The sequence below is a fragment of the Podarcis vaucheri genome (genome assembly GCF_965113315.1).
Source record: "Podarcis vaucheri genome assembly, chromosome: 8".
Taxonomy (NCBI): Eukaryota; Metazoa; Chordata; class Lepidosauria; order Squamata; family Lacertidae; genus Podarcis; species Podarcis vaucheri.
This window is the reverse complement of record NC_138766.1, coordinates 75,805,468-75,819,314: the sequence shown is the minus strand read 5'-3', so window position 1 is coordinate 75,819,314 and position 13,847 is coordinate 75,805,468. Positions and strand designations below refer to the sequence as shown.

Below are 13,847 nucleotides of genomic sequence, written 5' to 3'. Positions count from 1 at the left end.
GGCTTAGGAGAGTTTAGCTATATCTGGTGGGCCACACATTCTCCATCCCTGCTTTAAGGAATGGCCTGGGTGGGTGAGACTAAAAACCAGATCACATGAAGACATCAGCGAGCAGCTGTCACTGAAAAGCAGGCAGCTACAATGCTAGCAGTGTACAGTGTACATTGAAAGCGATTGTTTAGCTGCTGTTGTGCACCGCTTTGTGCACAGTGGATTGCAATGGATGTTACTGGATCGCAATGGATGTAAAAGCCAATGATGGCTTAAAAATGTGGCATGCTGAAGTCCAACCTATGTCTGCTGCTGTAATTGGTGCAAAAGTCATTGCCCATGGCAGTTATGCACCACCAGGTCCTTTTCCATCATCGAGCACCTGTTGACACCTACTTAAATCCCTTTTAGTAATAACTGTGCACTAGGTGCTTTGAAAGATAACCATGTGTCTCTCTCTCTGTGTGTGTACTAAAATCAATTTTAGATAACACATTGACTAGTTTTTTGTGGGGGCTTTAGATAATTTATTTATAACTTGTTGGTGGTAGTTCTTTGTGACAAATGTACATAGCAACCACACTGAAATAAATATTTTTCCCTAGTCTCTTTTACTGATAGTAATCTCAGATTTTCATAAAATAACAACACATTTTAAGGCAATTCAGACACAAAGATTTATAACGGCCCACATATTCTCCTAGCTCAACTACCCCCTGCTTGGAAAATCTATGAATGGTTTAAGTGCCCAAACCTAATCTCCTTCTTAATGTTTAACCAATGTATGTATATCCACTTTACTTCTCTTCTTTTTTAAAAATCCCTTTAGGTTTCCGCTGAGCCTGATGGTGCTACCTATGTTTTTCAAGGATTTATCCAGGGTAAAGATTATGGGCAATTTGGACTTCAAAGACTAGGTAACCAGTATGCATTAATATTGCGACTCTTTAAAACCTGGGCAATCATTTGGGATTCATGTGTGAAGTGAGGAGCAGGACCCCAGGTTTCATGGATCAATTGGCTCTGTGTGCGTAAGGCTGCATGATCGAGAACCCCGTAAAAATCCATGTTCCCTGATTTCAGGGTGAGAATGTACATGTCTGCATTTACATGTTTGTAGATTCTATGCACACATAGCCTATCGTCATGTGGAGTCTGGTGGTGTTGGTGGGGAATGGTGACAAGATCCTGGTCTCCCCTTTGCACATCAATCACACAGGGATTCTGGATGACTGAATATGACACTAGTTCCGTTGTTTCTCGATAAAAAATGAATGCATCTGCTGGAGTGCTGAAATATGACTTTAAATTATGTGAATGAAGCATTCTAAATATAGCTAATACTGGGTATGTTTACAGTCACCTTAGTATATGGTCACAGGAAGCTTGGACTATGCTGATTTTAACTGCTGCCAGCCTCTGGTGTGTGCAGATTTTAGTCCTGGGCACATCATCTTTACAAATCATTCTAATTTTGGTTAGAGATAGCATGCCAACAAAAGCCAAATCCTAGATAAGTGGTTCACCATAGGCTATGACAGCTAAAGTAAAGAAACTGTTCTCCACCTTTCATCCCACATTGTCTCCATGCACTAAGTTGGTTGGGAGAGGGGGCCCTGAACAACTTGGAACCAGGATATCTAGGGGACCTCCCTACTTGACAACTGGTCTCTTCAGATGGGGCACTTCTGACAATAGCATATGCCCCAGAGGTATACACTAAACTAGACCTTTAGTGTTGCACCTTCGGCTCTCTGGAATAAATTCCAGCCAAAATCGGACAGACACCTTGGGTGATGATCTTCATGCACCCACTTAAGACATTTTGTTAATAATAATAATAATAATAATAATAATAATAATAATAATAATTTATTATTTATACCCCACCCATCTAGCTGGGTTATAATATTCCAACTGAATATTAAAAACAGTACAGCATCAAACATTAAAAACTTCCCTAAAGAGGGCTGCCTTTAGATGACTTTTGAAAGTAAAATAGTTGTTTATTGCCTTGACATCTGCTGGGAGGGTGTTCCACAGGGCAGGTGCCACTACCAAGAAGGCCCTCTGCCAGGTTCCCTGTAACCTTACTTCTCGCAATGAGGGAACCGCCAGAAGGCCCTCAGCGCTGGATCTCAGTGTCTGGGCTGAACGATGGGGGTGGAGACGCTCCTTCAGGTATACTGGGCAGAGGCCGTTTAGGGCTTAAAAGGTCAGCACCAACACTTTGAATTGTGCTCGGAAACGTACTGGGAGCCAATGCAGATCTCTCAGATCTCTGCATTGTTTAGGAAGGCTTTCCTTAAGGCAGCGGTGACCAAACTTGGCCCTCCAGATGTTTTGAGACTACAACTCCCATCATCCCTACCTAACAGAACCAGTGGTCAGGGATGATGGGAACTGGAGTCCCAAAACATCTGGAGGGCCAAGTTTGGCCACCACTGCCTTAAGGTGTAACCCAGTCATTTACGGAAGAGCATCATTGTGTTTGATGAAATTGATGTTGTTTTTAGAGTTTGCATTGATGGTTTTATTGCTTTAGTTTGTTGAGCTGATTTCATTATCCTTAGGGTGTTGTGTTTCTGTGGCTTGTTCTGTTTTAACCATGTGAACATCAATGGCTTCTTGCCGCAACAGAGTGTATAAATTTGCAGAGTAAATAAGTAAAGTTCTCATATTTAAAAATGGTATTCTCATCAAAGGGTACCACAGCATCTAAGTCACATCTAGCTGTGTTGGATCAGCATCCAGTTTCTAAAAGTTGCTTAACCGAACATTTTTACCTGAAATCCAAGTTTGCATTTGAAACCTGGCATTGATTGATGGCTCTTTTTTAAATTTTTGAGGTACAAAAGGGAAGGTAATATTGCAACTAGCCAATTTCCTACAAACAGCCTCTGAATTAGTGTATTTTAAAGTACTGTGGCTAAACATGCAGACATCCTGATTTCTTGGTATCGCTTTTGAGGAGGACTGGAGAAGTGGGGAGTTTGAAATTCGTACATGTTGCTTTTTGCTCTACGCCTGTTGCTTTGTTTGCCTATCTTTTCTTCCAAATTTTGTGCCCCTAACAAAATATTACTACATGAATCCATGATCATATAAAAAAAGACAAAAATGTTAGGTAACTAAGAGAAAATATTAAGCTGTTAATTATTGCAGCCCATCTTTAGAGTACTGCAATGTTTCTTCCCTTAGACAGAAGCTGGTATATCATTAAATGTAGAATTCCGTTTAGACCAACCTGTGCAGTTTTACAAGAGGAATTAGTTGCTGTAATCCCTTTTAAGTAGCTTGGTCACTTTCTACTATGATAATTTTATCTGGAGGCGAAAATACGTTCTTATAGTTCTGAGGGACGATCAATTTCTCATTTTTATTGTCAATATAAAGGGGACGAATAACTTCTCAAATGTAAGCTGAGGCAATTTATTTAGTCCTGTAAATATTAAAGAAATGGTTTGGACAGCTCTCTATCCTAAAGATATTTCTACACCAGCTTGTTTGTATCTGATCCGACCTTAAAGAGGAAGGAGGAAAAACAGGGAGACATTCCTTACCCACTTCCTTTCCTTATTTCAGATTTGTTTTTAACTTCCTGGTTGCTTCCACTAGTGAGTTAACACATGAGCCATTCACTGTAAGGAGTCTATGTAATAAGGACAGGTATTTCTTTCACATTGTTGGGAAGAGGAACACTTTGTTTACAGCAGAAACTGGTGTTTATGCCTAGCAACATTTCATGTGCTTTTGTTATTATTATTATTATTATTATTATTATTATTATTATTATTAATAAATTTTATTTGTATCCTGCCCTCCACTGCCAGAGCTGGGCTCAGAGCGGCTAACATCATATTAATAACACAATATACATAAAAACAAGCAAGCAATCGATTAAAATGCACCCCAAAATTAATTTGATTAACTTATAATTAAAAATAAACAAAACAAATTGCAGTCCTCAGGTTAAATTGAAAGCGGTTCATTCTCACCAGGACCAGCTGTTTTCATTGATATTATAAGGACCTGTGAATGGGCTGGGAAACCTTCATGCTTGTTCTTATACAAAGAGAAAATGAGTCAGACTAAAACCCTGGGCAAAGTCCTGGAGGAACAGCTCCATCTGGCAGGCCCTGCAAAAAGATGTCAAATCTCGCAGGGCCCTGGTCTCTTGTGAGAGTGTGTTCCACCAGGCCAGGACCATGACCGAAAAGGCCCTGGCTCTGGTCGAGGCCAGTCTGACCTCCCTGGGGCCCGGGATCTTCAGGGTGTTCTTATTAGCAGACCGTAGTTGTAGAACTTATGACCATCAACTTCTCTAGTTTTTACTGTTTTACTCCATGGTAGAGTGAATTTTTGGAATGAGAAGCAAGACAGTGGGTAACAGAAATAATTGTGCCTCTGTGTTTCCCTCCAGGACTCAACATGTCTGAAGGTTCAAATTCGTCAAATCAACCACATGGTACAAACAGCAGTTCAGTGGCTATTGCTATTCTTGTGCCTTTCTTTGCCCTTATATTAGCAGGATTTGGGTTTTACCTTTATAAACAAAGGTGAGTATGAATGTAAACTCTCTCTTTGTGTGTGTGTTTGCTGTATGAAGTTTAGAGTAAGATGTTTAAGGCAGATTCCACTATCCAGGTCTCAGTGCTTACCTGGAAGAAGGGAAGGTGAGTTAGAGCGGAAGGTGAGCAAGAGATGTGTTAATAGGGCAATTCCACTCTACATGCTTTTAGTTTAATGGTCCTAAGCTGGGCATTCATTATATCTTCTTCTCATTTCAAGACTTGCCCCCAGTCTACTATTCTCTAACACATACCAATGGGGAGAGGAAAATGCTGCCCCCTTTAGCTGTTTAACAGCTCTTATCATCGGCAATGCTCCCTGATATTTAGTCAGACTCTCCTTTCTTGTAACTTGAAGCCACTGATCCAAGTCATACCTTCCAGAGCAGGAGAAAACAAGCTTGCTCCATCTTCCATGTGACAGCCCTTTCGATATCTGAAGATGACTCTCATATCTCAGTTTCCTCTTATTCAGGCTAAACATACCCAACTCCCTCAACTGTTCCTCATACATTCCTTCTTGTCAATGTCATTAAATTGTGATGCCTGGAATTGGACACAGGTGGAATAGAGCGGTTCTATTACGTTCCTTGAGTGTGACACAATACTTGTGTGGCAATTCCCGCCTCCCCCCAATTGGAATAAATAAAGACACAGGACACCATTGATTAAGGTTAATGGGCAAAAATTGGCCACACCTTTATTGGTTACAGGTAAGAGCGGTATTGGCTTTAGGCATTGGTCCTATCAGACTAGCCGGCTTCAGCCTGTTAGCATGAAAACCGGAAAGGGTTAACACCAGCAGGGGGAGCCCTGGGATGCACATCACTAGGAACTCCCCCAGGGCGCATGCTTTAGGCCCTGGCCTCCATAGGTTTCAGATGAGGCAACGCCCCCCGGAATCCTTTACCGGATTACCCTTAAATATTTGAGGGAGGTGATGGCATTCCTTCCCCCCAACACATCTACATAATAATACCCCTACCAATGCCTAACCGCCATAACCAAGAGATGTTGCTACGAGGTAGGCGAAAAACCAAATGGCCAGTGCCAATTCGCCAAGTGGAAAAAATTCCTACCAGGCCCCTTAACAGCGACCGACCGAAGTCCATAGCAATGTCAGAAGGAAAACCTGAAGGGTGAGTGGGAAACCGAGTCTGCAGCACGGGCGAAAAGGGGAGATCCTGGGGCCGCACCAGCCTTAAATGACCCAGGCCACGCCGCCGGAGCCAGCTGATTGGCTGGCTCTGGGGCTGACGCAGCTCAAGGATTCCCCTGGTCACGCAGGGCTGTAACCAACCCCGTGCGATTGTTGGGGGCGTGAGCCCGCAACACCACCTCCTCCTTATGTCGGAAGTGGCTTTCTGTTGATGCAGCCTAGAATAGCTTAAGCTTTTTTATGCTGATGTATCACTGTTGACTCATTTTAAGCTTGTGGTCTACTAAGATACACTACCATCCACAGCATTCCCCACCAAGCTTGTAACACTGTTAAAAATTCAGATTCATCTGGCTTGCCTTGTTCTTGTGAACCCCATGCTGGGTCTTAGTAATCACAGCATCCTTTTCTAAGTGCTCAAAGACCAGCTGTTCATTTATCTGTTCTAGGGCCTTTAATGGTATTGACAACACAAATCTTTATGATGAGACCCAGTTTCAAAACCTTGGTATTCCTACCCAACCTGAAAAAAAGAGGCCTTGAGGAAGGCAGTAGCAATATTTGCCCTGGATGGCTTTGGCCCATCTTCACTATTATCATTAAATTGAATTATTTAGTGTCTGTAGGCCCCATTATTCTATTCAAGATAAATTAAGAGCTCTCTTGAAAAACATTCAGTCTAGTGCATGCATATACTAACCTCATTTAAGAACTGTCAGGGATGCTTGATAGGCAAGGTTATTGTCTTACATTATACCTTTACTTGCTCTGTTTAAATTGTTGTTGTAAATTATTCTCTCAAAGAGAGGAACAAGGTTATTCAAATTTCTCGGCAACTCAGGACAGAGCAATAAAATGGGGATGCTGTGTACTTCACATATTGCCTATATTTTGCTTTTGACATTTACAGTATTGTGACTCATATTTCTTGTACAATTTATCTTACATCCCACATAGTTTACCAGCTTGTAAGTGCTTAGAAAAGTCCTATGCCCGTTATATTTTATTATGGAGAGTTGCTCTACAGTTGTCATTGACAATTTACTCATTATCAAGTTATGCTGCCAATTGTACACTTTTTTCAGACACCCAGTCTGTTGCCCTCTGTTGAATTTACACCTTGCCTCGAAAAAAAGCAAGTTATAAATTCTTTCATTACACAAATAATTTTGTTTTCTTTATTGTCTGCCTTCCTCAACAGAACTGCACCTAAAACACAGTATACAGGATGCTCTGTACATGAAAATAACAATGGGCAAGCTGCTTTTGAAAACCCCATGTATGACACGAATGCAAAATCCGTCGAGGGGAAGGCTGTACGATTTGATCCCAACCTAAACACAGTCTGCACAATGGTATAACATTGCGACGGCTTGACTTCAGAGATGTGAAAATTGAAACACAACACCACAGTGCACACATCGTTCACTGGTGTAAAACAAAAACAAAAATGAAATTAAAGCACACTTTTCAGGATTTCCGGGGTCACCTTCTCCTGAGGACAAGACAGAGAGACAAGAGAGGATTTCTTTTTTTCCTTTTCTTTTTTCTTTCATAAACTGGAAAAAAAACTATATTGACTTCATGGTTACCGTGGAGTGTTTTACAGAAAATGTGCTGCACTCTAGGAGTGCTTACTCACAGTTTATTTGCTTTTTTTAAAAAAGGAGATTATTCTAAAAAAAATAAAATTAAAAAATAAATAAAACATATTTGCATATATTGGAGGAGCATCCACTATCAGTACTTCTGTGCTTTATAAACTATGCTAGAGGGACTGGGTTTTAAAGAAAGAACAAAACAAATGAATATATGGTAGAAATTAAGAGTTATATTTACAGGAAGGAGCAAGAGTCATGAGCTACATCATTCCCTCGACAGTTAGAATTGGGTCCCATTCTCTCAATTGTACCTCCCTTTAAAGAACATCACATGGCTCACACCCTGTACCTTTGAATTTCTAAGATTATGTCACGGCCATTAATTGGCTTGAGCTTGCTAGTGCAACCTATTATTTCTGTGCCACGGTGGGATAATTAAGTGTCACGTTCTCAGGTTCTTTTGTTTCATGAATTTAAATTCCTTGCTCCATTTCTGCCTTCATTGTTCTTCATGCTAACATCTCCTGCTACAGCGGGCTACAAGGAACTGCTGCATTTTTCTTCCTTTTCACAGGTTGACATTTCCTTTCCCAGCAGCCACCAATCCGACAGCAGTATAAAAAGAGTTGGGACACACTGTACTACTTAACAATCTAGGCTCCGTAATGCTGCAGTACTCGTCGTTTCAGAGGACAATTTGTGAAAATATCCAATTAACACGCTTTTTGCCCTAGCCATCCCCGTTTCTCCTTTTTTGAAATTTTCACACAAGACGAACAACAGACTACAACACCACACACCTAAATGATAAAGGATATTAAGCATTAAAATTCAGATCCTTTGAAATTGTGAGTTTCAGCAGTGTTACAGGTCCTGCTTCCACTCTGTGTTAAAGGCTAAACACGGACCAGTTAATCTGCAGAGACGACAAGATGCACTTTGATCCATTAATGTCTTTATCGCTTTGATGCACCAAAGGAGCAGTCTTGTTCTCTGGGTCTTCCCAATATAGGAGGGCACAATTATGTACATGGATCTGTCCTCTCATTGAAAATAAAGGAAAATCATACAAGAGCAGAACCCACATGTCTGCACTGGAACCTTCATATGGAATAGTTCCATTCTGTTGATTGGGATTATTTTGCGGTACATTATTTGTTTCATTGTAGTATGCTGTGCCAATAAATAATGTATTTGGGCGGGTGTATACTAAAAGCTTTGCCAAAGCCGTGCCAGGCATTTCTGTGTCTTCAAATGGTTATGCCAGCACAAATGTTTTAAATACAGATTATGTAAAACAATTCACATAGCAAAAATACTGGGATTGAAATTGGCCCTGTAGATTTCCGTTTGCGTGATTCCAATTTCCTTGTGACCATTAATTTGCAGCACACTGGTAGAAGTTTCCGACTGAATTCAACAGGTTTTGGTTTTAAGTCCCAACAAATCCTGCCTCGTTCTAATTTGGGAAGTTTGTGTTTGTTTTGGAATATAAATCAGTATTCATGTTTGCGAGACAAATCCTATTCAGTTACGATTTGTTTTGTTGCAACAGTGCAATGTAAATAAGGGTACAGGAAGTAAAATAATCAGTTCCTTCAAATCCTACTTTCTTCTAAGTTGGGTTCAAGTCATCACAGGCCTATTTCACTCTCATAGAAGGAATGCAATTTTTGTTTTGATTATAGTTTTGTAACTGAATTATGAAATGACAGTCTGAGTAATTCCCATGTCATAGTTCATTGTCTTCCTTTTATAGCATGAAACCATTTGGGAGTCATCAATGCTGTACATTAGCTGGTGTTAATTATTTGGTACTATTGTCTCTTCCCAGACATGAATAACTCTGTGAAAAATCAAAGTTTTTTTAAAAAATCTACATTATAGAGAGTGCCTACCAAAAACAAACGAACCATCTCCCCTCCCCTCCTGCCCCAAATCCATCATTGTACCCCGGATTGCTGCTTGAATTTCTATGGTGTTTGATGAATTTCTTATAAACCATTTTACAGCCTTTTTGTTTTCAGAATTCATACAGTTTTGTCCAGAAACTGTCTTCTACTAAAAGAATGCCATTTTTATATTTTATACCATCACTTTGTTATTTATTCTTGTTTATTCAAATGATTGCAATAATGATGATTCACTCATTAATGTTAAGGTTAATCCATCTGAGATCTTGTTTAAAATCTTGTTTCTTCTGCAACTGGCTACTCCTCTTATATTAATGCATACACTTTTGTAAAGAAGTCTATTTTTATGAAAAAAGGGGATTTGTAAAAGTATGATGTAAATTTTCAGTGCAATGTAAACAAAATAAAAATGGATAATTGCTTTTGTAACACTGAGTATCCTTTACAATAGAAGATTTGGAATTGTTCCAGGCTTGGAGAATAATGGAATTCCCCATGCAGATTTGACAATTTTGCATTCCCCTCCCCAAAGGCTCAAGTTGTGCAGTTCATAAGCATGGAAGGAAAGCAAAGATAACAGACGTAAGTTCAAAGTAGTTAGAATGACGCAGTTATCCACCTTTGATTTAAACTAACCACTTTGTCCTAGTTAGGAGGACACAGCAAACCACTCTTAGTTGAAAGTGGAAGCTCGCGCATACAATTTTGCAGCTTTGCTGGAGTAACAGAGGCGGGAGGGGGGACCCCAAACACACATTCAGCTAGCATTATGCCTAATTCAAGAAAGTGAATAGGTTATTTTCAAAGCAGAAAAGCAGAACCAAATTGGAAGCCTTACTCACAAAACCTCATGGCCAATCTTGCCTCTGGCTAATCCAACATGTCCATCCTGCTTTGTATTGTTGACAACCCTCCAGTGTTCAGTCAGAGTCTCTCAACCTTACCTGGAAGTGCCAGGAATTAAAGCAGTGTTTCCCCACTGTGCTATGGCCCTGCCTTGCCAAGGGAAGGGGTTCTTTTTTAATTCAGCTTGGCAATAAAAAAACAACGTCAAACATGCACCTTAACAGGCTTCATCTGCTAAAATGAGAATACACAGCTCACATTATAGAGAATTAGAAATCTTGTGGCCCATTTTTTTGAATTGCTGGGAAATCCACTCCTGGGCAATGGAGCATAGCTGTCAACTTATAGATTTGAAAATAAGGGACCAGCAGCCTCAAAAATAAGGGATCAGCAGCCAAAATAAGGGATTTTCAGAGCACAGGGAGGTTCAACTTCTGAGCCCCTCCGAGCCAAAGGCAGGAAGCCCAGGCAGCAGCCAAATGAAGCCTCAAGCAGTGGTTCCCACAGCGCAGCAACCCAGCAAAGGGGATGCATCAAGGAAAACCACCGTCACCTCTCCACTGGGAAGCGCTGAGCAAAGGCAAGTCCCCAGGCAACACGGCCGATTTGATCGGCACAAGGCATGCAAGCTCCACCCCCCCAGTCGTTCTTAGACTCCTTATTGGGTGAGCAACGCAGCCAAGCAACACAGTTGGAGCCTCCCTCCTCCCTGGCTGGCAGGGAGGGAGGGAGAGAAGCTGCTTCCTTTGAAACCCGGGAAATTTAAGGGACACCATCAATAAGGGACAGCAGCGGGACACGGCGCTGGGATAAGGGACTTTCCCACCAAATAAGGGGCGGTTGACAGCTATGCAATGGAGACACTCCTTACAGTGACTTAAGATGATGTCACCAAACTTTCCCTCTTTGTGACTGATGATTAGAAAAGCAACACAAGACTTCAAAGGATTGGCTAAGAGCCAAGGGAGATAGCTCCCATGCTAACCTCATGAACCCAAGTTCCTTGTCAGCTGTCCAGTGTCATAACTTTCTGGCATAGACATTGACTGCTAGGAGCTGAGGCAGTTTTGGCCTCCTAAATGTATTTTTTAATGGGCCAGGGCGGCTCAATTTTAAGAGTGTGTTCAGCTCCACCCCTGACTAATACATTTCTATGCATGGTTAGCAAAAGGATTCTAATGTTAGCTATTAAGCTATTCTAGGCCCTACATAAGCTATACAGGCCCTACATAAGGGATAACCTGCTGAATGCCATCTGTCACCTCATGAAACAAAATCTTTCAGTGTGTTTCAGATACAGACCTGTCCCCCACCACTGTTCTGCATTGCAGTGGTATAATGTATTTCTCTATATTTTTTCAGTGTAAGTTGCTTGGAGACTCTTTGGGTGACAAGCATCTAAAAAGTTTAATAAATAACTATGCAGCTTGACTCAACTGTAACAGGGTAAGAGAGAGGGATTCTACTAAGTTTTACTCAAAGTAAATGCGCTGAAATCAGTGGACTTAACTCAGCCATGCTTAGTTGGATACCGCCCCTTGTGTTTTAATTGGACGCCCCAAAGCTACTTGTTTTGAATAGTTGTGATGCTTTAAAACAGGCAGCAATTGCGCAGATTATGATGCAAGTAGTAATATTTTAGCCAGTAAGTACTCAACACAGATTGGAGGGAGAGGGGTGTTGCTTTGCTTTTAACTATCAAAAAGAATAATTGTAGAAGTAGTTGATATCATTTCATCAAAAATGGGTCCTAGAACTATACATTTCATTGTTTTAGATTGCAAAACCCGTTAGTGTGTATTGATCCATAATTGAGGCAATACCTTTTGCAGAGAACCGCAACCCACAAATGTTTCTAGCAATGAATGTATCTGTGGGAGTCAGAACACCCGGTGTTCAGCGCTAAAAGATTATGGAGCTAAAGGATGAATTTTAAGTACTATTAAGTTCATTGTGGATGAGCTATAGTTGTCCATAAAAAGAATGTGTTTTTTTTATTGCACAGCCAAGAAGAAATCAGGCCTAGAAAATGCAGACATTGTAAAGGTCACCCAAAGGGAGGAGGGGAGAAAGAAGCCATCAAAACTGCTAAGCAGTATTTCTTTAAAATGGCAATTTTTCTCTCTCCTAGAATATTTGAGCGAGACAGCCCAATAAATTGCTATGAACATTCTAACCTTTTTTTTGCTGCCGAGATTGATTATTGACAATTGTTATACTGCTTCCCAGGCTGAATTCCAAAAAAACTAAATGTGGGTTTGTTAATGAAATGGACAGAACACCATTCTGTGGCTGACACCTCCAAGTATGGGTGTGTGTGTGGATATGGTTGACATAGGGGGAAATGTTACCCAAATAGTGTGGGTTGCACTGTAGGTAAGAAATAACCACACCAGATTTACATAAACTACAGTTTAGGGACCCACGTTTTGCTTAATTCGTTTTTAGTAATGATATAGACTTGATATAGTATACGGCCTCTGAGTCTTGATCCTGAGAATGTGAGGAGATGCAAGAAAAAAACAGCTCTACAAGTCATTCTCCTCTCCTCCCCTATGCCACACAGTTGTCTCATGAAAAGGGTTTGGAAGTGGGTGGCAGGGAGCACAACAAAATCGTAAGAAATGAAAGGAATTTGGAGAAAATAAGCGACGCATCCCCCATGGGGTCCTGCTCCTCTGTCTACGTTTGCTTCTTTCTTCCCAGCTCAAAAAAGCATCTACTCTCCTTTTGCAGATTTCATAAGAATCAACATCCTGCACCTTCAGCAAATGCTGTACTAATTGAATCAATTGCTTGGGGAGAAAGTTGTGCTGTAACATGTTACTTGCTTGAAAGGCCTTTTACTATAATCATTGATCCCCCCCCCACACACAAAATCCTTTGTGGTGTTGGGGTGTGGGTGGGTGGGTGTGTTTAAAAGCTGGGCTGAAATTCCCTAGAAAAACCATTTGCTGGTCAACATTCTTCAAATTGACTTTTTGAGGCTCTCTTTGAATTTCCTCCCTAGAATAATATTTGGCAAATTTGCCCTGCCCTAGCTCAAGCACCCATGGGGAATGTTGAGTGTGGCTGTGGGTCCAGTTTTTCTGGTAAATAGTATGTTAAAACCACTGAGGGAAGCAATAGATGTTGCTCCTAACCCATTCAGTCCTCTTTTTAGGACGCCGCTTCCTTTATTCACTGGTAAATACCAAGAATCTTAATAGTTTCATACAGTAATAACTGGGCTGAAACTTCATTTGAGAAATGCTCTGAGGATTGCAACCACACACCCCAATTATTAGAGCATTCCAGCTCTGCTACTGGAAATATTTTAAAGGCCACTTAGTGCCATTTTCCTAACTTTCTTCAGTCTTTAATGGTTTAATTCATCACAGACCTGTTGTCCTCAATCCTGAGGACTAAGACTGTGAGAGTAGTGTGATTATTTGTGAGCCTTGATTTATAGCCTGGAGGATGATGATGACAGGAACTCAAATTACTGTTTGACATTGCTCATTTTAAACAACAACAGGCTTGTATTTTCGTGTGCATTTTAATCTGGAAGGCCACTTTGGTCGTCCATGTGGCTCTGAAAAGCAGACTATAAATGTGCTCGCCAAAAAAATAATGCTACAATATTTGGCCCAGGTTTGAGACTTAGGTGGCTCTGTAGTGGCCCTTGCAACCAGTGCTTGCACCAAAGTATGGCAGGGTTGGGGGTATTTGTCAAGAGAAGTTCATTGTTAACTGCTGAAGCCCTTAACTATACTACTTTCCTTCA

The 13,847-nt window shown here is 40.8% G+C and overlaps 1 protein-coding gene across 3 annotated transcripts in view; it reads left to right on the top strand.

The window, feature by feature from the left end:
- CSMD3 (CUB and Sushi multiple domains 3) overlaps positions 1-9,632 on the top strand; it is a 603,606-nt gene extending 593,974 nt beyond the window's left edge. For all 3 annotated transcript variants that reach the window (XM_082235380.1, XM_082235382.1, XM_082235381.1), the window contains 3 exons: positions 821-908; positions 4,415-4,550; positions 6,923-9,632. In XM_082235380.1, the coding sequence (XP_082091506.1) occupies positions 821-908; positions 4,415-4,550; positions 6,923-7,082 (384 nt within the window). In that variant the 3' untranslated portion in view covers positions 7,083-9,632. The remainder of the gene's footprint in view (positions 1-820; positions 909-4,414; positions 4,551-6,922) is intronic.
- Positions 9,633-13,847: the final 4,215 nt, after the last annotated feature.